Source organism: Chinchilla lanigera, unplaced genomic scaffold (genome assembly GCF_000276665.1).
Source record: "Chinchilla lanigera isolate Chin_1 unplaced genomic scaffold, ChiLan1.0 scaffold00064, whole genome shotgun sequence".
In the NCBI taxonomy this organism is placed as follows: Eukaryota; Metazoa; Chordata; class Mammalia; order Rodentia; family Chinchillidae; genus Chinchilla; species Chinchilla lanigera.
In genome coordinates this window covers 10126178-10150449 of record NW_004955465.1, presented here as the reverse complement: position 1 = coordinate 10150449, position 24272 = coordinate 10126178, and the positions used below count along the sequence as shown (strand labels likewise).

At 39.4% G+C, this 24272-nt stretch overlaps 2 protein-coding genes across 5 annotated transcripts in view; one reads left to right on the top strand and one right to left on the bottom strand.

The window, feature by feature from the left end:
• Positions 1-22543, top strand: part of Ripk1 (receptor (TNFRSF)-interacting serine-threonine kinase 1) — a 39989-nt gene extending 17446 nt beyond the window's left edge. For both annotated transcript variants that reach the window (XM_005398899.2, XM_005398900.2), the window contains exons 5-11: positions 143-371; positions 1530-1679; positions 7655-7731; positions 13145-13235; positions 14718-15281; positions 19047-19202; positions 21233-22543. In XM_005398899.2, the coding sequence (XP_005398956.1) occupies positions 143-371; positions 1530-1679; positions 7655-7731; positions 13145-13235; positions 14718-15281; positions 19047-19202; positions 21233-21519 (1554 nt within the window). In that variant the 3' untranslated portion in view covers positions 21520-22543. The remainder of the gene's footprint in view (positions 1-142; positions 372-1529; positions 1680-7654; positions 7732-13144; positions 13236-14717; positions 15282-19046; positions 19203-21232) is intronic.
• LOC102016794 (keratinocyte proline-rich protein-like) overlaps positions 4840-24272 on the bottom strand; it is a 25035-nt gene continuing 5602 nt past the window's right edge. The window contains exons 2-4 of one of the 3 annotated variants that reach the window (XR_001236747.1): positions 20335-20467; positions 16674-16802; positions 13253-14371 (exon numbers count right to left, since the gene is read on the bottom strand). Coding sequence is in view for 1 of the 3 variants with exons in the window: in XM_005398901.2 (XP_005398958.1) it covers positions 6792-6980; positions 11015-11049 (224 nt within the window). In the remaining 2 variants the exon portion in view is untranslated. Of the gene's footprint in view, positions 6981-11014; positions 11050-13252; positions 14372-16404; positions 16803-20334; positions 20468-24272 lie in introns of those variants that run through there. The other 2 variants (XM_005398901.2, XR_001236746.1) reach the window with 2 other exon arrangements.

The following is a 24272-nucleotide window of genomic DNA, read 5'->3' as shown; positions in this document are numbered from 1 at the left end:
TCAACGTTCCTAGTGGAACATTCCTGGTGGAACCTAGTGTTTCTGTACTTCAGTCACCTCTCAGAAAAGCCCCTAATTTTCAGCCACATCTGATTGGTTTGTAGCCGTCACTCAGTAATCCCAATGGTTTGATCTCTTGCAGATAGCTGACCTTGGCGTTGCTTCCTTTAAGACGTGGAGCAAACTGACTAAAGAGGAACACAACGAGCAGAGGAAGGCTGATAGTACCACTAAGAAAAATGGTGGCACCCTGTATTACATGGCCCCCGAGCACCTCAGCAACATCAATGTCAAGCCCACGGAGAAGTCAGACGTGTATAGCTTTGGCATAGTTCTTTGGGCGATATTTGCAAATAAAGAGCCATATGAGAGTAAGGCATTTGTAGAGGAGTGGGACTGTAATATTAATCAGAAGTATTACCTGAGATAATGACCTTCAGTGAGATCAGTTAAGATCTGTAATTGTTCTATCAATGGCAGTGTGGCCCACTAGACTGCAGGTTCCGAGGGCTGGTGCCACATCTGATTCATTCACTGCCATTTCCTTAGCATCTGCACAGGTTGCCTGGAACACAGTTGGTACTCAGTAAATTCTTCACCTTTGCTCTTCTTTGGATGTTCAGAAAATGACTTTTCCATCTTTTTACCAAGTTATGTGCCGGCAATCTTAGAGCCATCTCAGACTCAACCTGGCCCTTCACCTCTCACTCCAGTAAGACCTCAAAGCTTTAAATCTGTCTGCTTCTCTCTCCACCAGCATCTGCTTAGTTGAGACCCTCCTTATTTTGCTGCAGGTCCTCATGCATTCCACCATTCATGTGGCAGCCAAAATGGTCATCCTAAAAGGCAGATGGGGCCATTGCACTCATTTAAAATCCTTCCCAGACTCTCTGGCCTTTAGGATAAAGTTGAGACTCCTGAGTATGGGATATGAGGCTGGCTCTTTATATAAGACCTTTGCTTCTCTCTCTATTTTGTCAGCATGCCCAGTTATCCCAATCTAGTAAATTCTAGGATGCACCATGACTTCTGTCTTATCCAATCTACTAGTTACCTGCTTCCCTGGACTGGAGTCCTCCTCCTTGGGTCTTGCTTCCCTGTTCTTTACCTGGATAGCATTACTTTTCTGTATTCAGCAAAACTTACTGTACTCATAACTGTGTTACTCAAACCCCATATTTAAAAATACATTAAACTAAACTTAAAGGCAAGGGCTGTCCTGTATTTGCCTTAGTAGGGAGATCTGGGGTCACCACTGGCTTTACCCAGAGAAGCCGTTTATTCTACAAGAAAGCAGCTTCGTTTCAAATTTTGTCTTTCATCTGCACAAATTAAAATATTGGATCATCTCAGCAGTGGAATGTGTCAGCTCCCTGTGATGGGGCCATTCTGCTCTACGAATGAGGCAACTCTGCTAAAAGCTTACTTTAGGCAGAGATAATAAGCAGTATCATTCCAGTTTTGTTGTCTTCTGCCTGAGGGAAGAGCAGAAGCCAAAAGTCTCACCCAAAGCTTTCTTTGCTTTATAGATACCATCTGTGTGGAGCAGCTGATAGTATGCATAAAAAGGGGAGACAGGCCAGACATGGACGAGATCATTGAACACTGCCCCAAGGAGATCATCGACCTCATGCAGCTCTGCTGGAAGGAGGAGCCAGAACTTCGGCCAACATTTCCCGGTGAGAGTATTTTTTTTTTCCTGACTTTGTAGGATTCATTCATGTGGTGGTTGTCCTAAGTGAGATGATGTCAGGAATGAAGTTTGGGTCTTCAGAAAACTGTGGTATCAAACTGACTTTACAGGTTTCAAACATTTTGTTTGATAAAAAGATCCCTCTCAAAACCATAAAGAGATACAAGGCCTTCTTGTTTGTTTTTAGAGTTAACTTTTTTATGGTTAGAAATATGCATACACCGTAGCTCTTTTTAAGCATACACATCAGTAGCATTAAGTCCATTCCCACTGCTGTGTGTCCATCGCCAGGACTTTTTCACATTCCCAAACGGGAACTCTACCCATGAAGTACAAATTCCATGTTCTCCTTTTCAACCCTGGCAACCAGCATTCTACTTTGCATCTCTATGAATTTGACTACTCTGGTATCTCATATAAGTGGAATCATACAGTGTTTTTCCTTTGTGCATGGCTTATTTCACTAAGTGTAGTGTCTTCTAGGTTAATCCATGTTATACTATATGTCAGAATTTCCTTCCTTTTTATAGCTAATAATACTCCATTGTATGCATATACCACATTGCGTTTGTCCATTCCTCTGGTGATAGGCACTTGGGTTGCTCAACTGGCCTGCTTGTTTCCTTGTTTCTTTCATTTTTCTCTCTTCCCTTGTTTAGTTGGCATCTTTAGGAATGTATTTTGTGAGTTTAGATTGGTCCCACTATGAAGAGAAATAAGGGGACATGGATGTTTGACACATCCTTGCATCCCTTCCAATTCCCTACGTGACACAGGAGCTTGTGAAGTAGGGAAAGGAAAGAAGTAAATCAGTTGAGCAAGAAAGATATAATAGCAAGGTAGTAAGGAGCTATAAAGCATTTTGCTGTCATATTTTTATGGGAAGTAACGCTCTGCTGACTACTACCACCAGAGGCTTACTAAACAAAGGGGCACTTTGTTTAGTTGTCTGTTTTCCACACATGCTCCATCAGTCTTAATCTTTTCCTGGCTTCTCCTCTCATGTTCTGTGCCATTTCACTTTCAAAATTGAAGTTCTTCTTTTGGGATACTTGTACATTCACATGCAGGCATAAGAAACAATACAAAGAGATCCCATGTACCATTTACTCCTTCCCCCAATGGTAACATCTTCCATGGCTACTGAGGCACTGTTCACAATAGCTAAAATACAGAGTCAGCGTAGGTGCCCATCAGTGGATGAATGGATGAAAGAAACCATGGTACCATATATACACAATGGAATATTAGTCAGTCATAAGAATGAAATCCTGTCATTTCAGCATTATGGGTAGGATTAAAGGTCATGTTAACTGTGTGTCTTTTATTTCATTTTCTTGCATTATTGTACTGCCTAGACTTCTGTCACTAACTTTTTTTTTTTTATTTTTTATTTATTTTGTATTTTGTTTTTTGGTTTTTTTGGGTTTTTTCCCAGTACTGGGAATCGAACTCATGACCTTGCACTTGCCAGGCAGGCACTGTGCCACTGAGCTAAATCCCCAGCCCCTGTCACTAACTTTAATAGAACAGAGAACAGACATCCATATCTTGTTCCTAATCTTAGGATGAAATCATTCAGTCTTTCATTATTAGTTATGATATTAGCTATAGGTAACATCCTACTTGATGTAATTAACTTATGGATGATGGGACATCATCTATCAATGTGTAGAATTTTGAAAACTGGTCAAATTCTCCCACGAAACCATCTGGACCTGGAGATGAGGGGTGGTTAAGTTATGAGGTAAGTTTCCTCATAGTTGTAGGACTATTCAAGATGATCTGTCTCCTGTTGGGGTAGCTGTGCTAGTTTGTATTTTTTCAGCAAGTGCTCTATTCTATCTAAGTTTTTGTGTTTATATGTGCAAAGCTGCATTTAGTATCCCATATATTTTTTATGTTGGTAGGGTTCACTGTATAGTGGTATCTACTATTTCATTCCAGGTATTAGCCATTTATGTCCTTTTCAGTTTTGCTAGAGATTTATCAATTTTATTGATCATTTCAAATAACTAGTTTTTGTTTCACTTTTCTCTACCGTTTTTTCATTGATTTCTGCCCTTACCTCTGTTACTTCCTTCTGTTTGCTTTGTGTTTGTTTTGCTTTTCATTTTCTAGGTTCCTGTGGGAACTCAAAATTACTGATTTGAGACTTTTTCTGTTTTCTAATACGCACATTTATTGCCATAAATTTCCCTCTCAGCCCTGCTTTAGTTGGGTCCCACAATTTTTGACATGTGTATTTTTATATTCATTAACTTTAATGCATTTTTAAAATTTCCCTTCAAACTTTTTTGTTGACCCCTGTATTATTTAGAAATGTGCTGCTTAGTTTTCAAGACTTTGAAGATTTTTCTTCAATCTTCCTGTTACTGATCTGTTTTAAAATTTCAATGTGGGGGGCTGGGGATTTAGCTCAGCGGCAAAAAGCGCCTGCCTGGCAAGCGCAAGGTCGTGAGTTCGGTTCCCTGTACCGGAGAAAAACCAAAAAACAAAAACAAACAAAATTTCAATGTGGGTAGAGAACACATTCTGTGTCTCTGTCTTTCAAGTTTGTAGAGGCTTTTTGTGTATATGGCCCAGCTTATGGTCTGTCTTGGTATATGCTGTATTGGCAATTAAGGAGAACACTTGGGTTTCCTGCTCATGTTAGCACTGTTCTATAAATCTTGTTGAAATCCTATTGCTTGATGCTGTTTTTATATTCCTGTGTCTACTGATCTTCTGTTTAGTTGCTTCTTCAGTTGTTGAGAGGAGTGTTGAAGTCTCCACCTGTGATTGTGAATTTGTAGGATTCTGCTTTCAGTTCTATCTTTTACTTTTCAGATTTTGCTTCTCTTGTTTGGGTGTATACACCTTTCTGTGTATACACCTTCTGTTCTTTGGAGGAGCTCATCTTCACCTTCAATCTTTTTTTAAGATTGTCCGTCTTTTTTTAAGATTAAACCTTATTGTTTTGTAAATTTCTCCATCTCTGGTAATTTTCACTGTTCTAAGTCTACTTTTTTGAAAGTTAATATAGCCTCCCTGTGTTCCTTTGGTTTTTCTCCGGTACCGGGAACCGAACTCACGACCTTGCGCTTGCCAGGCAGGCGCTTTTGCAGCTGAGCTAAATCCCCAGCCCCTATTCCTTTGATTAAAGTAACTTTTTCCATCCTTTAACCCTCCTATATCATTATATGTGACGTGAGTTTCTTGTGATAGCATATAATTAATTGGGGCATGTATTTAAATCTCTTCCACCAAGCTCTTTTAATTGGTGTATTTAGACCATTGAAATTTAACGTGATTACTGGTATGCTAGGGTCCAAGTCTGCCATGTTTTTTTTCCATTGGTTCTTTCTGCTTTCATAGCTCCTGTTTTTGGTCTTTTTGTGTTAGTCAGCATTCTATTACTGTGACAAAATATCTGAGATAATTAACTTAAAAAGAAAACGTATCTTCTAGTGCACAGTTTCAGTGGTTTCAGTCTGTATCAGTCAGTGTTTTACTAGGGAAACAGATATCACACAACATATATAAATGTATAAGAAATTACAAGATTAGCTTACAATGGTCAGCCACAAAATTGAATGAGGAAGCATGCAGAGGGAGTCTGCACCCTGGTGGCTAAAAGTTTCAGTCCAAGGTCTGGAGTTCACTGCAGTGTCCCATGGCAGTCCATATCAGGAGGCCGATGGGTCTGTGATATAAGGCTGATGAGTCTATGCCAGAAGGCTAAAGGAGCTGAGGCAGAAGATGAAGAGTCTATGCTAGAATCCAGGAGATGACATCCAAACTGAAGGTGAAGATGAGCTCCTCCAAAGAACAGAAGCAAGTCCGTCCTTCATTTCCCCTTTACACCGTCCAGGTGACAAGGCAACTACATGTATTGTAGGTTGTAGAATTACTTAGCCAACTTAGTTGAACTTCTAAACTTCTCAGGTTGACACAATCAGTCAACCATTACACAGTCTATGGTTGGTCTGCCTCATTGCTTTTGAGCCTGTGGCAAGGCAGTGCATTATAGTAGGGAGCACAGGCATAGCAAAACCATTCATTTCAGGGCTGAGATGCACAGGGGAAGCAAAGAAGGCACACCCACAGTGACCTTTCTACCTTTCACCAGGCCTTATCTCCTCAGGGTTTCACACCAAACCTCCACGAGTAAGGGACCAGGCCTTCAACACACAGGCCTTTGGGGGAAATTCAAGATCCAAACGATAGCATTTGTCCTGCCTCCTATGGGTTTTTGAACATATTTTAGAATTTCACTTTGATTCATCTCTATTGTTTTTTAGTGTATCTCTGTGTATGGTTTTTTAAATGGATATCTCAAGGTACTACATTATCTGCCCATAATGTATCATAGTTTAATGGTATCATTTTTCCAGATTGAGTGACATATAGAAACCATATCTTTCTTTACTTCTCCTTTCTCCTGTAGATAGCCTTAAATATTTTTCTACGTTTATTTAAAACACATCAAGGGCCAGGGATGTAGCTCAGTGGTGTATGTGCCTGCCTCATGAGCAGAAGGTTCTGAGTTCAGTTCCCAGTACGAAAACCAAAAAACACATCAATGTTACGGTTCTGCTTCAGTTGTCATAGTTTTGAATACTCAAGAGGAGGAGAGCCTATTGTACTTACTTACAGTTTTAATTACTGTGTTGTGGTACCTTACACCAAATGTGTCACCAACTGAGTATCCTAAAATTCCATTCTGACACTAACTATTCTGAGCTTTCGTCAGACTCCACAAGTTAAAGGACTTCATCCCATACTACTAGCACCATATTAGATACCAGCTGCAAATAGGGTTCCCAGGCTACCCATACTTTTACTCAGCTGATTTACAAATTCAACTACTCTCATGACCTCCACTGCTCTGGCATGGGAGTGACAGTTACCACTTCTTAATGCCAGATGGAGTTACAAATCCAGGTTCCCAATCAGTCTCCACTGATACCCAAGGCAGGGTACTTTTCACTGCTAGTCAGGGATGCAAGTTTAGCAAAGTTCACATCGTCTCCACTCCACTGAGATGGAGGTGCCTTATTACTACTACGTAATGGTGAAAGTCCCAGCCTTCCACCAGCCTTCCTATGATTCTTCCTCAATTAGGAGCGAAGGGGTATCTTGTTACTGCCACATGGGATACATGTCCAGGTTGCCCCTGTGGCCCTCCTGACAGCACGGGAATTACCATGTGGTAGGAAGGAAAAGTCCTGGCTTCCTCTCTGGTGCAGGTGTCAGGATGCACTGTTGGTAGAATCTCCTGAGGCTGGAAGCCTAGGCTCTCCACCTGGTATGGGTAAGGGTGACGTCAGAGTTATGTCCTGTGGTGTTTGGCTGGAATACAGATTATCAAACAAAACGGTTTCTCTGGTGGTAGGAGGTCCCTTACTTAGTCCTGTGGACAGCAAGCCAGAACATGTTTAACATACAAAGAGAAAATCTAGGGACCTCACTTCTCTGTGTTTTCTTAGACTCTGAGGGCTTCCAGAGTGTCTGTATTTTTGTTTTATATATATTCAGTATTTCATCTTGTGTTTAGCAAGAATAAGGAAAAATACATCTACTCCCTCTTTCTGGAACTGGAAATTTCCTTTTTCTTTTAATGCTAACATCTCCAACTTTACAAACAACCTCCCCATTCTTTATCTTGAGTGTCTTACCCTAGCGTCAATGTGATGGAAACATGCAATTCATTCATCCTTGTTCATTTGGAGAGTAACTCACATCCCAGAGCAAGATCACACTGCCAGGCAGGAACACTTGGTTCTCAGTGCTGTTCTTACCCTTCTCTGTCCACTGATGTTTAGTTTTCATCAGAGTCAGTGATTTGGAGTTCAATTTTTTATTTTACTGCTTTGGCCAGAGGTTTAAGGTAAGTAGTAATTTTGAAGAAAATAGATTGCTAATATTTTAATCTTAGAAAATATTTAAGAAATTTAAAGGATTATTTTTCTCATATAGATATTGAAGAGAAATATAAGCCTTTTTATGTAAGTGAATTGGAAGAATTTGTAGAAAAAGATGTGAAGAGTTTAAAGGTAGGTAATATAGCAAATATTCAAAACGTTAACATATCAATATATATATTATCAATCATGAAAAAGCGATTTGTTAACTGAGATTTGAGGGAAAACTAGCTTAGTAAACACATAAAATTTGCAATTATGTGTAAATATCATCTTGGCAAATTGGACCTACTTCTCCATTAGAACTTATGAATGAGAGAAAATGTACAGAGCTACATGAAAACAAAAGCAGCACTGGGAAAGAATGGAAAGTATCATATGTACATTGATTTTTTGAAGGATTCTTTATTTTATTTTAAAAATGAAAAAAAACTGACAGAACAACAAGACAAAATCAAAACAACATAAAAACAACAAAAACGATACATGACCTCAAAAAAATGATAGAAATTTACAATTGTTGCTATGCTACATACTGTTACCTTCAACGAAGTTGCTCAGTCCAGTAGACATAAGAATGTAAGACTGATCAAACAAGCAAAGACAGTAACAAGTAAAAAAAACAAATAAATAAAAATAATTAAAAAAAAAAAATTGGAAATGATGCAGAGCTTCACCATACAAGATGGTAGGAGTTCAACAGTGGTTCTTCTACTGCATATTGTTTTCAGATCAGTCATTCTAATTACCAAATTCAAGCATGCAAAACTGGGCAAGAAAAAAGAAAATCTTAAGCATCGACTTCCTCTCAATACACCACACATAGCAGCAATACAGCTATTCTAGCTATCCTTATATATAAATTTTGTTTTTCATTTAAAAAAAAACCAACAGAACAAAAACAAATACATAAACAAAACAGAAAGAGCAATAAAAATGATACAAAATTTCAAAACATGGTGATAGGTTATTAACAATGGTTGTTATACTACATAATGTCATCTTCAAAATGGTTGCACATATAACCAGATACAGGCATGCAAGATTGATCAAACAATTACACAATAACAGTTCCTTTCAGTAAACCAACAGACACCAGCAGCACAATTATCCTAGCTGTCCTGTGTATATACATACATATTTTTTCCCTCTTCTTTGAAGGATTCTTTAAAACAGATACCAGAGATGTATAACAGGGAGGGAAAATACTAACTCAAAACCTCATTCTGAGAAAGAAATCCTGGAGGAACAGACAGACAATGATGGGAGTCACCTTGGAATCACCTTTGTGCTATCTAGAGAAGATGGCTCCTTCCCACCCTTCTCTGTCCTGAGTGACAGAAGGTAGGAGCCTAAGGCAGAAATAGTGGGTGACAGATTGAAGTCTGGGGGCCTGCTAACCAGTAAGAGGAGCAAAGCCTGCCCAGATGTACATGTAGCAGGCATCAAGCTACTGCCTTAACCTTTCAGCAACATAAACCCAAAACCATGAAAAACAAGACTTAAATAAGCCAGGCAGCCAACTAAGATTTCAAAATAAATAGATAAACGAATAAAAATAAACGAGTCAATAGTTAGCAGGCTTTTTTGAGGGGTACCTACATTAATAAAAGAGACAGACCTAGCCAGACGTGGTGGTGCATTCCTGTGTATAGTACTCTGAGAGGCTGAGGCAGCAATTTTACAATTTCAAACTCAGCCAGGACAACTTTGTAACTTAATGAACCCCTATCTCAAAAAATAAAAAAGGGCTAGGGATTTTTTTTTTTTTAAAAGACATTCAATGTAAATCAAGAAGCAGTTAATGAGATAACAGACAAGATAGTTCCTAAGGCAGAAAAGTATTACCTCACACAATCAGGAATATTTCCTAATGATAAAAGGTTTAATTCCTCAGATATATATATGGATATACCTTTAATCACATGGCCTTAAAATGTGCAGAACAAAAACAGAACTCAAAGAGAAATAGACAAATTGCCAATCATAGTTGGAGCTATCAATATAAGTATCTCTTTAACTGATAGAGCAAACAGATCCCCCAAAATTAGTAAGGATATAAGTTTAAAGAACATGTTTAACATACTTGAGCTAATGGAAACATGTAAAATACTGTACCAAATAAGTGTAAAATATGTATCTTCGAATGATTGTTAAAAACATAATAGAACATTTTCAAAAAGTGATACTGGGAAATAAAATATATTAACCAAATTTTTAAAATTCTAATATAAAGAATGTTGACTGTTTTAATTACACTGGAAATTAGTTTTTAAGAAGATAATTAGAAAATTCCATTAGGTTAGAAGTAAAGAAATATACATTTAAATACCCTTTGGTCAAAAAAGAAATAGTAGAAGTTAAAAAATATTTTTAATTAAAGGCTAACAGAAACATTACATATTAAAAGTTATAAAATGTACTTTGTAGTATACTTTCAAATGTATGTATTAAGAAAGAAGAAAGACTAAAATTAGCCAAGCATTTATATGAAGATAGCAAAATAAAGCCTAGGAAAAAATAGAAGAAGTAAATAACAAAAAGAGCATAAAAGAATGGCATAGCAAACAGCTAATAGAGAATCAAAACAGCCAAATATTGGTTCTAAAAAGCTAATGAAATTAACTAATTTAACTAAAAAAAGAGACATTTGAAATAATTAATAAAAAGGCACTACTACTAGTCCTGCAGACACCACATTTATTAAGAAGATACTGTGGAGTTTTTGATAGTTAAGTTTAAAATTTAGATAAACACATTTTCTAAGGCAAAAAGTTTAACAGCAAAACCTCAAATAGAGGTTAAAAAAAAAAACTAAATATTTTTACAACCATGAAAAGAGATCAAATCAGTGGTCAGAAATCTTTTCACAGAAAAAAAGTCTCACAACCACATGGTTTCATCAGGAAACTATGACTATTCAGGGAAGAAGTTATCTTAATCAGATATAGATTTGTCCAAATAGCAGAGAGCATCTGCCTAAACTCATTTTTTTCCAAACTCATGGTAACATAACCTTGATTCCCAATGAAAACCAAAGTACAAAAAAAAGAAATTAAGGCCCATCTTACTCAACAGAATAGATGTAAAAATCCTACATAAAATGTAAAGAAGTTGTATCTTTTCAATCAGAAAAATATTTGGATTAATTCTGAGAATACAAATTTATCAACTTTTGGAAAACGTTGTCATACCTCTCAATATCTTATTAAAGGAGGAAAAGTGTATCTTTTCAATAGATACAGAAAATCAATTGAAAGATGTATTTATTTGTAGTTAAAAATACTAGCAACCTAGAAAAAGGAGAAACTTCCTGATAATAAGATGTCTGGAAACAATCAAAACAAATAGTTTACTTATTAACAAAACGTTAACAGCTTTTCTTTGAGATAACATGCAAGACAAGTATGCTTACCAGCACTATTTCTGGCCAGCAAGGTCCTGGAGGTCCTAATTATTTCGGTAGAGCAAGAAAAAAAAGAGATAAGGTTAGGAAGCAAGAAACAAATTCATTATTTACATGTGACAGTATATGTATATAGAAATTCAAGAGTCCTTTTGAATCAATAGGGTTTATTTAGTTGTAAGACCAATATACAAAAAATCAAAAGTAGAAAATGAACTTTTAAAAAAGATTCCACTTACAGTAGCATACAAATCAAGTAATAACAAGTCTTACAAATATGTCAAACTCAAAGTATAAACTTTTATTGAGAGACATAAAATAAGACAACTGAAAAAACGCCACATTTACTTTGGGATTTGGAAGTCTCAGTATCATAAAGAGGTCATTTCTTTCCAAAATGATGTACAAAATGGAGTTTAATTAAGAATTAATACAGTCTCAACCAAAATCTCAAATTTGGATGCAGTGAGTGGTACAGGTGTAGAACATGATAGGTTCATAAAGGAAATGTAAAGAAGAAAGCAAGAATAACCAATATGTTCTTTTAGAAGAACAAGACTGGCAGTAGAAGAGATGTACTGGGAACTTCAGTCTCCCAAACCCTTGGACAAGTGAACAGTAAAGAATAAAATAGAGACAATGTAATATGGTTGGTGGGGTTTCAAGAAGGTCAGAACTCTCTTGGAGCTAACACAAAGACTTCTCCGGGCTGCTAGTATTTATTGGGTATCAAATTAGGGACAAGGAGAGAAGTACCTGGAATACCTGAGGTAACAGGCTCGAAATTGAGCAGGGCCTTGAGAACTTAGGACAAACACATTCCAAGCAGTAAATCTTGCTAATTGAGAAAACTGTCTTACCTCTAAGGTTGGCAGTTTATTGCCTTGAATTCTGAGTGAGAGTCAGTGCCCTGCAGCTGTAGCACTTACCTTGCATTCAAAGACTATGAATATGCCTCTCCCAATACAGCCAGACAGCATGTTGGTCAGCAACTTAACTCTTACACAGCCTGGTGCCCAACAGAGAAGGCACTCCCTTACCAGATTCTTGGAAGAATTATTGTGAAGCTCTATGATGAAAACAGATAGTACCATTTTAGGGTAGACAGAAGCCATTGGAATGGAGTTCAGAAACTCCAAAGAGATTCACCATATGTAGAAACTTGATTTTGACAGAGACAGCTGAGCAATGAAGAAATGATGGTCTTTTCCACAAATGGTGCTGATGCCATTGGGTATCCACATGGGACAAAAATGAAATTGGAAAAATGCCATGGGGTATCCACATGGGACAAAACTGAAATTTTATACCGTACCAAAAAAATCAACTCCTAGTTGATTTGTGAAATGTAAATGTGAAAGACGAGATCATAAAGCCCTTGAAAAATACTTTAGGAGAAATCTTAGGAGCATTTCTTCATGTCCTTGGGGTAGGAAATCTTCAACAGGATACAGAAATATGAAGTACAATGAAAAACACTGATAAGTCTGATTAAAGAACTTTTATTTGTCAAAAGAAACCATTAAACTAGTCACAGAGTGGGAGAAGAGGGTAATAACATACATTTAACTAATTAAGTACTTGATTACATACAATCTAAAAAAATCTTACATATTCCAAAAGTAAAAAAAGACAACCAACTGCTTTAAAACATGAGTGAATTATCTGAATGGGCACTTTACCAAAAAGAACATTGAAATAGTCAGCAAATACACCAAAAAGTGTACAACCTCTCCAATAATAACAGAAATGCAAAGTAAAGCCACAGAGGTGATGGTATCTCTAGATCGGCAAACATGCTGAAACTTTTCTAAGGGACATACAAGACATTTAAGATCTGAACAGTATTTATGGATGGAAAGGAGGATGTGATACAGTACACTGTAACTGTCTATTCTCCCTAGCATCAAAGGTACACAAAGGTTTGATTACTGTATCTTTGTAGTGTGTTTTAAAACCAAGAAATGTGACTTCTCCAGCTCTTCTTTTGCAAGCTCATTTTAACTATTTGGGAAAAAATGTTTATTTTTTTAACAGTGCTTACTACTTGTAAGATTTGTGTGAAGTTTCTATCTGAAAAGATCCTGACTGATTTTTTCTGCCGCTTACTAAAGTGTATATTTATGCTCTTCCTTATAGGAAGAGTATCCCATACAGAATGAAATTTTGAGGAGAGTGCCATCTGTCCAGCCAGACTGTGTACCAGAGCCTCCAAGCAGGTCAAATTCAGGTAACTTACTTTGTGGTTGAAATCTCTACTTATTTGATCATTATTCATTCTACTCTCTAAAATACTATTCAAGAGTCAGGCATGGTGGTACATACCTGTAGTCCTAGCACTTGGGAGACTGAGGCAGGAGGATCACACGTTTAAGGCTAGCCTATGCTGTGTTCCATGAAGCTTTGGATGTCTCTGGGAGTAAGGATGGCAAGAGGATGCAGGAATAAAGATGAGAGATAGAAAGCTGAGGTCAAGTGGAGCCCTCTCTGTGGCTGAAGGAAAGGAATTGGTCAACCACCATAGCACCGTTATTTCTACTCTGAGAAGGTTAACGTCAGTTTCAGCCTCTCTGCCTAGCAGAGCTTTATATGGCTCGCCTGAGCACCTCCATTTTGCAGGTGCAGAATGAACCCATTCTGCAGCATAAACTCCAGAAGGAAGCCAACTGTCATGTTTTTGGCAGCCACATGGACCGGCAGACAAAACAGCAGCCCATTCAGACTGTGGCTTATAACACAGAGGAGGAGAGGAGACGAAGGGTCTCTCATGACCCCTCCTATTCTCAGAGCTAGCACATCTTGTGTTGGTGCCTTGCCTTGCACCTTTGATCGATCTCTAGCTTTAGCCACTCCCTGCAAGCTTGGGCTACATGGTGAGTTTAAGGCCAACCTGAACTACATAGCAAGAGAGAGCCTGTCTCAAAAAACTAAAAAAGGAAACCTACTCAAAATCATATGGAAACAGAACAAACTATAGAAGTGAACACCTGTCTTAAAAGAACTTATAATATATTTAGAAGTCCAGTTACATATTTTTACAATATTAAATAATAATGTGCTCACCAAAATCCTAAGAGTGTCTTGAACTCAAGGGGCCTCATATGTCTCACTGGAAGAAAGCCCTGGTTCAGGAGACAGAAGGGGACATTTGTGGGGGCAAAGTCCTTGAAGTCAGAGTTGACCCAATCCAGAGCACAAGCAGAGAACTTGGTCTCCGATTCAAGCAGAGATACTTCTTTTCATTATGGAAAAGCAGAGTATAGGATACTGAAGCCACTTCTGTATGATGTGGAGCAAATTATTCAACTTCACCAAAACCTCGTTCACCAAATTATGAAAGTAATTGCTTCTACTCCCATACAGCTTCTAAGGAATGAAAGAATCAATGAGAAGTGCATAAGAAGGCTGCTGCTATTCTTCTACCCTAAATCATTCCAAGGAGACAGTCACTTTCCCTACTGAAGCCCAAGTCCCTTCTCCCTTAGTCCTCCGACATTCCCTGCCTGTTTTGATTTCCATCATATTCTTCCCATGCTAGCCAGGAGCTCCTACTGATTATCTACAAACTCGCAAGAACAACTACTAGGTGCTTTTTACTCTTCCTCATTTTCAGAATATTATTCTGAAGGATAAATTCATGATGGTGCTTGGGTTCTATTTAACTTTTTAATGTTTTATGAAACTCACATTGATCATTTCTTCTCTGCTGCAGAACAGCCTGGCTCACTGCACAGTTCCCAGGGACCTGAGATGGGACCTGTGGAGGAGTCCTGGTTTTCTGCCTCCCTGGAGCACCAGCAAGAAGAGTATGAACCCATTCTGCAGCGTAAACTCCAGAAGGAAGCCAACTATCATGTTTTTGGCAGCCGCATGGACCAGCAGACGAAACAGCAGCCCATTCAGACTGTAGCTTATAACATGGAGGAGGAGAGGAGACGAAGGGTCTCTCATGATCCCTTTGCACAGCCAAGACCTTATGAGAGCACTCAGAACACAAGGTTAAAAGGTCTTGCTTCTTGTAGTGCAGCTAGCCACAGTAATGCAGGACACCAGCCACCAGGGCTGACCAGCCAACCCCATGGACCATACTGGAACAGTGAATTCCATAATCTGCATGTACCTGGAACAAGACCACTGGATCCAGGAACGTCAGGTGCAGGAATTTGGTATGGGCCACATTCAAGCCAAATGTCCAATCTGTCTAAGACTCCAGTGCCTGAGACCAACCTAGCAGGAAACACACCCACCCTTCCGTTCTACTCCTTCATATCACCAGGTAAACAAATGTTTAAGTCACAGTCTCCTGGGGTTTTCGTCGTTGTTGTTGTTGTTCTGAAAACAAAGCAGCTATTAGCTCTGTTAGCGAGTTCTTGGCGGCAACAGAGAGCAGGCTGTTCAGTCTTCAGTTACCGGCTGCCACTTGTCATCTTAGGGTGGCCTCCACCAGACCACTTGGGCTGGGAGTATTTCAGTTTGGGCTTAGGGCTCTTCCCAGCTGCCCACAGGCGTTAGGTTACAAGTCCTTGTAACTGGCAGGTGTCTTCTACTCTAACCCAAATGGCAGAGTAGTCCCATGCATTATATCCTGTCTCCAATAAATGGGAAGATATTTGCTCTACTCTTTTAATCTTGTTTTCTAAAGGTTAGAACTAAGTCTTGGAAATCTTTCTTTCTTATGTAAACCAAACCTTTTGTGATTAGCAATTTTCTTTCAATTTCCATGTTGCTATCAGGTGGAATGAAAGCTAGTTGCTCATAATTACTGATACTCTAGAGTAGAAATGATTGAACTGAATATCCAGATTGTTACCAAATAACCCTTACCAGCACCATGTTAACTATGTGGATGTCATCTATGAACACTTCTTATGCTGTGTCCTGGGAATCCTGAAATTAGTATAGGTAGATGAAGCTTTGAAAACCATGGAGTTTTCCCGGCTGGGGGTAGCTCAGTGGCACAGTGCCTAACTTACGTGAGTCCCTCAATTGCATCCCCAACATAGCAAAACAAAACAAAACAAAACAAAAAAATTGAATTTTGTCACATTTTCTTTCAAAAGCACAAATTTCCAGAAACCTCCTAAGGAAATTCTGGACTTTTCTCATAAGGTTTGCTATAAAATCTTCTGTAAATGTTTGCTACAAAATACTATAAAAGGCATTAAGCAGCATCTACACTGCAGATAATCATGAGTACAATGTCCTTTGGTTTCCTTTGTGTCTACAATTAGAATGTTTCTTGAGTGCTGCCACATCATTTAATTCATTTATGATTAATTTAGTAAAAATTTCCAGTGCCGGGCATGGTGGTACACGCCTGTAATCTCAGCACTGCAGGAGGCTGAGACAGGAGGATTGTTGTGAGTTTGAGACTAGCCTGGGCTACAAAGTGAGTTCAAGACCAGCCTGAACAGCACAGGGAGACTCTGTCTCAAAAACACACACAAAAAAAATTTTTCCAAAGCACTTCCCACTTTGTGCCAGGCAGTTTTTAGGGACCAGAGAGATGAAGAGATAGCCCTCATGGAGCTTAAAATTGTGGTGGGTGGAAGGCAGATCACAAACCAGTATGGAATGTGTCATTTTTTGGTCTTGTCTCTATAAGAGTAACCCATGCTCCCTAGTTTGGTGCCAGGTGCCACTTTCCATTCTCGCCTCCCTCTGTTACCTGGTTCTGCAAATAACAGACATACAGGACTCCAACCTCTTCATGATTCTGAGATGTTCTCTGTGGTGAAAGGACCTCAGTCAATAATCGACAATGGGGTTATCTGTGCTTCTGCCCCTAAGGATAATCCTGCAAAGTAGAGTTAGTAAATGAATAATTTTGGTTTCTCATGGTAAATTTCACTGTTCTTGCTTTTGTTGTGATCATATATAGACCTAAGTCTGCACCAAATGGTCTTCTCATTACTCTGCAGCATACAAAGGATGAGTCTGTACTAGTACATGTAAAAGGGGAGAATACATGCCTGGCACAGTGGCACATGCCTGTTATCGTAGCTACTCAGAAGACTGAGGCAGAAGAACTGCAAGTTCTAGGCCAGCCTGGGCACTTTAACGGGAACCTGTCTCAAATAAAATGTTTTAAAAGTACTGGGGATGTATTCAGTGGGGCTCAATCTCTAGTACCACAGAAGAGGACAGAATAAATTTTCACTTTTGTGAAACAGCTCCTAGGACCTTTCGTTTTCTTCAGTGCACTTCTTTAAGTGACATTAGGAAAGGACAGCTCACTCACTGTCTATGTGACTTTGGGCAAGTCATTTTGCCTTTCCAGGATTCATTGTCAATTATAAATGAAAATGTTACGCTGGAAGGTTAACTTATTGCAAGCTCTTCTGTGTTTCTAGTACAGTATTTCATCGGTTTCTCCATTTCACAGTTTTCATGGGTTTTCCAGTGGTCAGATTTGGGCAGAAAGACAGCACACTGCACTGACTGAAAAACTCAGGCTTCCGGGTAGAGAGGTCCACAGTAAAATCCCACTACTAAGTCAAATGCTCTCTGATTTAATCTCTGTGTGAGTAGTTAACACAGACCATGAGTTAACAGGGTTGGCCAGGCTGGTGGTGCACGCCTGTAATCCCAGCACTCGGGAGGCTGAGGCAGGAGGATCATTGCAAGTTTGAGACCAGCCTGGGCTACAAAGTGAGCTCAAGGCCAGCCTGAACTGCATAACGAGATCCTGTCTCAAAAAGACAAAAAAAAAAAAAAGTTAACAGTGTCAGCTTAAACTAAGGACAGTGGGCTATGAGAATTAAACTGGATAAGGCAGTTCATTGCTGTGCCTAATAAGATGCAGAAAAAGTGCTTGACAATGGTAGTTTCTGTTATTATCCCCACTGTTACCATTGTTTATGATATCACAAAGGCAAACCCTTTAGAGCTGGCAGGCACCTCAGATTGTAACCAGGAACTCTACTTGGATTCCTAGGACCTCACTTTCAGCAGCTTTATGGAGCACCCAAAATTATAGAGATGCTATGTGTGTGCATCAAGGAACATCGCTTTACCTCAGGTCTTTGTTTAACGTAAATATCCTGTGCCAGTTCTTAACATTTTCTTGCTTAAAATGTTACCGTTCTACCCCATACCAAAATGACTACTGTTTAAAAAATGTTGGCAAGGAAGTGGAGAACATTACTATCCTAACCATTTTTGGTCGACAGTTCAGAGGCATTAAGAATATTCACAGTGTTTGCAACCATTATACCATCCATCTCCAGAATATTTTTACCCTCCTAAACTGAAAGTAACTCTGTCCCTATTGAAGAGTAATTCTCCACTGCCCACCCCCACAGCCCCTGGCAGCCACCATTTTACTTTCTGTCCCTGTGACTTTGACTATTGTAGGTACCTCATATAAGTGAAGCATATAGTATTTGTCCTTTTGGGACTCACCTATTTAGCAGATGTTCTCAGGGTTCATGAACATTATAGCATCTATCATAATTTCCTTTTTACGGCTAAGAATCTTTTATGTATATGCTACCATTCATATAGGCAACTTTCAGCTATCGTGAATAATGCTTCTGGGTGTAAAAATATTCCTCCATTCAATTCTTTTGGAGTATATAGCCAGCCAGAGAATTGCTGAATAGTACAGTATTTCCATTTTTAATTTTTTTTTTTTTAGACAGGGTCTCACTATGTAGCCCAGGCTGGCCTTGAACTCGCAGCAATCTTCTTGCCTCAGCCTCCAGAGTGTTGGGATTACAGGTGTGCACCACCGCACCCAGCTACTTTTAACTTTTTGAGGACTTGCCACACTGTTTTCCACTATGACTGTACCATTTCCTATTTCCACCAACACTGTACAAAGGTTGCATTTTCTCCACATTCTTACCAACATTTTTAATAGTAGCCATCCCAATAGATGCAAGGTAGTTACATTTTAGAAAAGAAAATGTCAAGAGGTGGCATAGGATAATTAGCTTAACTTAAATATGTGGAGTAAAACCCTGATCCTTTATCATGCTGGATTTCTTTCTCTTGTTTCTGATCTTGATATAATTAACTTGTGTTTCTCTCTATTCAGATGAACTTATAAAATCCCACATAAACATAAGCAACAGTAGTGGCATCCAGTTTGGAGCCTACAATTATATGGAAATTACTCCAGTGAATTCACAACTAGAAAACACACGCACAAACTTGGAAGAGGAGTCAGCTTCTAAGTACCAAGCTATCTTTGGTAAGATGTACTTTGACATGTTCACGATGGGGCCATAATTCATGTGTCTCGCTGCCGGGTGGCTGTGAACCACTGGTGATCCAAGCTGCCTAGTGGGAAAGTCAGGTCCAAGCTGCCTGATGGAACAACCATGCATATACCACCAGTGGTTCAAGCCAGCGGGAACATGTTAAGGACCCAATGTTGGGGACTAGGGATAGAGCTCAGTGGTAGAGGACATGCTTAGTGTGTGCAAGGCCTTGAGTTCAATCCCCAGCACCACAAAAAATAAGACCCAATGTGTATAGCAACCTCGAATTTTCTTATTTTTTGAATGGGATATAGTAGAATCTTAAAACTTCTCTGGTGATTCTCTCTGAATATACCATTTTTCCTCACTAATTTCAATGTAAATCTTCAGTAATTTGCTTTTAATATGGGGATAATTATAGTATCTAATTCATGGCTTTGCTGTGATAACTAAATTAGTAAGTGTAAAGAGCTTAGTACACTGCTTGTTATATAGGAAGACCTATGAGTGTATTGCACTTCCATCATCAGTGTTACTCTTAAGACCTGGAAGAAACAGCTCACTCAGGTTCCCATCAAAGGGAACTCTGTAAAAACTGCCCTCAACAGAATTTCTGGCTGTCTCGTGGTTCCACTGTGTAGCCCCATAGCATTAATTCTGAGACATAGCCTGGGAAAAGCATCAAGAGGTCAAAATAATGTGATTAAGAACCTAGCTTTATGACTAACCTTGAGGTTGGCTACTACCAGATAGCAAATATGTTAAGATCTACGCTGGAGGTCTCTTCAAACTCCAGCTCTGACACTGTAATATAAAAGTAGCTCTAGACTATATATACATGGACGAGCATAGCAGTGTTGTGGTAAAACTGAATTTATAAAAATTAGCAGGGGGCCAGATTTGGCGCCTAGGCTATAGTTTGCCAGCCCCTAGTCTAACTCATCTGAAGGATAGCCTTTAACATACCTAGAACAGAGGTTCTTAACTTTTTTTTTTTTTTTTTTTGGTTTTTCTCCGGTACCGGGAACCGAACTCACGACCTTGCGCTTGCCAGGCAGGCGCTTTGCCGCTGAGCTAAATCCCCAGCCCCAAGGTTCTTAACTTTTGAGGAACCAACAGTACCTTTGAAAACCTGATGAAAGCCAGGACTCCTCCCCTAAAGAAACTAACAAAATTCACAGATGTCTGAGGGGTTCTTGGACTGCTGACATCCAGTAGTGCTGGTAGAAACTAGTAGAAACCACACTGTGATAGTCTGAGGAAAGAACAGAAGTTGAGGGGGAAAATGAGATTTTGTTATATTTAGCTTATTGAGATAGGATGAGAATCAAGGAACATGGTTTGTATGTGGTGGCTGTTTTATATTTTTGTTTCCTTTATTATTTTTATGAAGGTCTAAGAGGATGGAACCAGTTGAGAAAGATTATGGCAATAGGGGGAGAGGGGACAGTAGTTTGGGGGAAGGGGAAAGTAAAGGCAGGGATGGATCAAAAAGTGGACCTCGAAGAGTATGGACACCTCACTCCTGAGAGATGCTGGAAAGGAGTCAGAGCTGAATGAATTTTACACCTGATGGTATTGGTGTCCTTAACAGGAAAGTGAACTGTTGAGCTGGGTGACATTGAGCCTTGCTAGAAATAGGTGGAAAATGTCCCAAGAAACAAGATTAGTAATTGTTTTGTCTGCTGGGAAAGCTTTACCATAAACTGGTCAACTGACCAGGGTTGAACAGAACACCTAACTTAGTAGCCATGTATGGGTTTTGTTTACAAAGCCATCAGCGGTGTCCCAGGATATATTTGCCATGACAACCGTGTGTCCTGTTCTAAGACGCATGATGATTCCATATGGACCAGGAGGCTTCAATTATTATCCAATTAATCAACAGCTCTTTGATGAAATTATCTTTTTTGCTGCTTCCTTGTATTCTTCACTTTGCTCAGGGTTTTCAGTAATCCAGGAAACTAGAACGTTCAAAGGCGTTAAGGCTTGATACCTTCTTCTCTTTTCCGTTTGGCAGCTAACACCACTAGTTTGACTGCTAATCAACTAACCCCAGTGGAGGAAAACCTGGGAAAGCACTGGAAACCCTGTGCCCGTAAACTGGGCTTCACAGAGTCTCAGATTGATGAGATTGACCACGACTACGAGCGAGACGGACTACATGAGAAGGTTGTCCAGATGCTCCAGAAGTGGAGGATGAGGGAAGGCAGTAAGAGGGCCACAGTGGGCAAGCTTGCCTGGGCCCTCTACCAGTGTTCCCGGAAGGACCTTGTGAACCACTTGATGGATATCAGCCAGAATTAACCCTGGAGGGGCTTTGGCAGCACGAAGCAAGGTCCTTGCTTTGGTGAAGAACCACTGGAAGCATTCAGAATTCTGTCCTCTTTTATGTGGGTTCTATCACTGCCAATAGACAATTGCCTGCATTTTAGTGCTAGGGCATAGGAGGAAAAAAATCTACAGCCAGCAGCCTGCTTTCAGGAAAATGCAAGGCAGAAGAGCGATCTATTTTTTAAAGGAAGAGAGGAGGTAGTTTAAAAAATCATTTTCCTTCAGCTCCTGGCATAACCTTCAGATATGCTGTTCATTCAGTTTCCTGGGGTTCTGGTCGAATGAGACAAAAAAAAAAGAATGTAAAACAACCCAACTTTCTTACTTTGTGTTCTCCACATAGACTTCTCTTTTTGGTGGGGGTTTACCAGGACTCAAACTCAGGAACTCACGCTTGCCAGGCAGGCACTGCGCCGCTGAGCTATATCCCTGGCCCTAGACTTCCATTACAACCAAAATGTAGTAAATTCTAAATTCTAGTCAAATGTTTTCTTGTAATGACAACTACAGCTTATTCCACATTACAGGACCTGTTAACTTCGTATCAAACATTCTAGCAGTCACTACAGGCTTTAATGATTATGTGCTGTTGCACTTTGTGATGTTAAATTATAGCTATTTTTATAAGCAGTTTAGGGAAGAAAAAATACACAGGGAAAAATCAGGTTTTCTTGGCAGTTGTTGTAAGGACCTGCAAGTAATCGTGACTACAATCAAAATTTCCTCATGAATTTTTTTTTAGTTCTTTTCTAGTACTAATACTTTGAATAACTAGTACTTATATTGCTAATAATTCTAATACTTTTGGCATTTCCAAGCCCATGTGTCCTGAAGAGGGAGCAGATGTTCAGGAAGCATTCATGTCTTTACCCCTCGGAAAGCCCAGATGCACAGAGCTGATCGTTGCTGAGCTGCTCCATCAGTTTACCCTATTGTGCTGTAGTAGAAATCTGTTCATTTTTCCCTTTGTGCCATGAAGTAAAAAATGACAGCTTCAGAGTCTGGTTACTGCCTCTAGCACTTAACCTTTCAAAGCCTATCTGAATCTCAGGGAGGAGCTAAAAGAATAGAAGCCTGAAGACCATGCAGACGGTCCCCACTGCACTTAGCTCTCCCAGAAGAGAGGGAGAGAGGGCACAGGGAAGGTCAGCCTGGCTCTCCAAAGGGATGCTGGTGTCTTGGGTTGATAACAGTACTGTTAGGTCTGCTTCTAAATCACCTACGACCTCAGCACACACATACAGGCAAATACACCACACCTGAAGTGGGGCCTCAAAACAGTCTCTCTACTTGGGCACTGCTGGCCTTGTAAGCCAAGTAACTCTGTTGTAGGTGCCGTCCTGTACCTTTTAGTATGTTTGTGAGCATTACTGGCCCCACCTACTGTACTGTATGTTGGTAGTACTAGTTTCCCCTCCTGCCCGTAGGTGTGACAAAAATGTCTCCAGACATTGCTGTATACAGTATTCCTTTGATATACAGAATTGTCCAGCTGATAGAAGCACTGCTGTCACCGAATGAGCCTCAGTTCTTCTGTTCCACATGTGTCTAAGCTCACATCTCAGTTGCCAAACAGCATTAAAGCATCAGCGAGAAAGGAAACTTAAAGTAGGGAAGGGACCAGCCTGTGTTGGAGAAGCCTGGTGATTTCTAAATACCTTCTATTATGATGGTGTTCTAAATGCTCTGGGTTTTTTTTTTTTTTAAATAGATATATTTTATGCCTTACACAGATTTTTTTAAAATAAAAGTATGCTTTACATATGGCTAGTGAAGTGATACGTGTGTTTGCAGAAATGAAAGAGTCTGGGATTCTTCTACTACGACCCTGTTGTACAAGTTGGTATTTCCTGCACACACTCCCCATTCATCCTGCTGGTGCCAAGAAGTTCCCAGACACCATGTTCTGGTCCTCAGGATGAGCAGCCTGCAGCATGCTGCTCTTCCCTTTCCTTCAGCCCCACCCTACATAATACCCTGAAAAGGGTCAAATTTGTCTCCAGAGAGTTTCATACAGTGCCCAAACGCCAACACGGTTCTTGAGCAGAAACAGTGTAAGTAGGATGACCCAGTCTAGAACATGAGAAAAGGACTATCCATCCTTGGTTCCAGAGCAGATTTTCCACTTGACCCTAGGGTCATAATCTTTGCGTATCATGTGAAGTTAGGTCTTGAAGGATAAGAAAAGGTTTTCCTCATAAAATGTTTTAATATTTTGATGTCATTTGAATGTTAAAAAGAAAAAAACATTTCTAATTGTAACACTCATGTAAACAGAAATAGTTTAAATGTTGAAGATTTTAGAAGCAGCTGATTACAAAGAAATCACTGAAGGACTAACACTACTACGGTAGCTCTATGATACCTAATAATCCAAGTACAATATTACAAAATTAAGCAGGTATAAATTCCATTATTCAGCACCATAGCCTAAGGCTTGCTTCTAACTTCTTGCTCCAGTTTCCTCACCTGCTGGGAGTGGTAGGACCTAAGGTTGACTGTGGATTACAATAAGGTGTATGGCACAAGAATGTCAGTTACTTTTTAAACTGCACAATAATATACATAACGGGCCACTCAAATATGCACCTAATAAACTGTGACACCAATAACCGAAAAAAAAACTAGTATTTTTGCATAGCCGTAGGGTAATGTGTTGAAATTGTACAGACTACTGTTTTTAACCCTCATTTCCTCTGATAAGAAATCTCTATAAATACTTCATG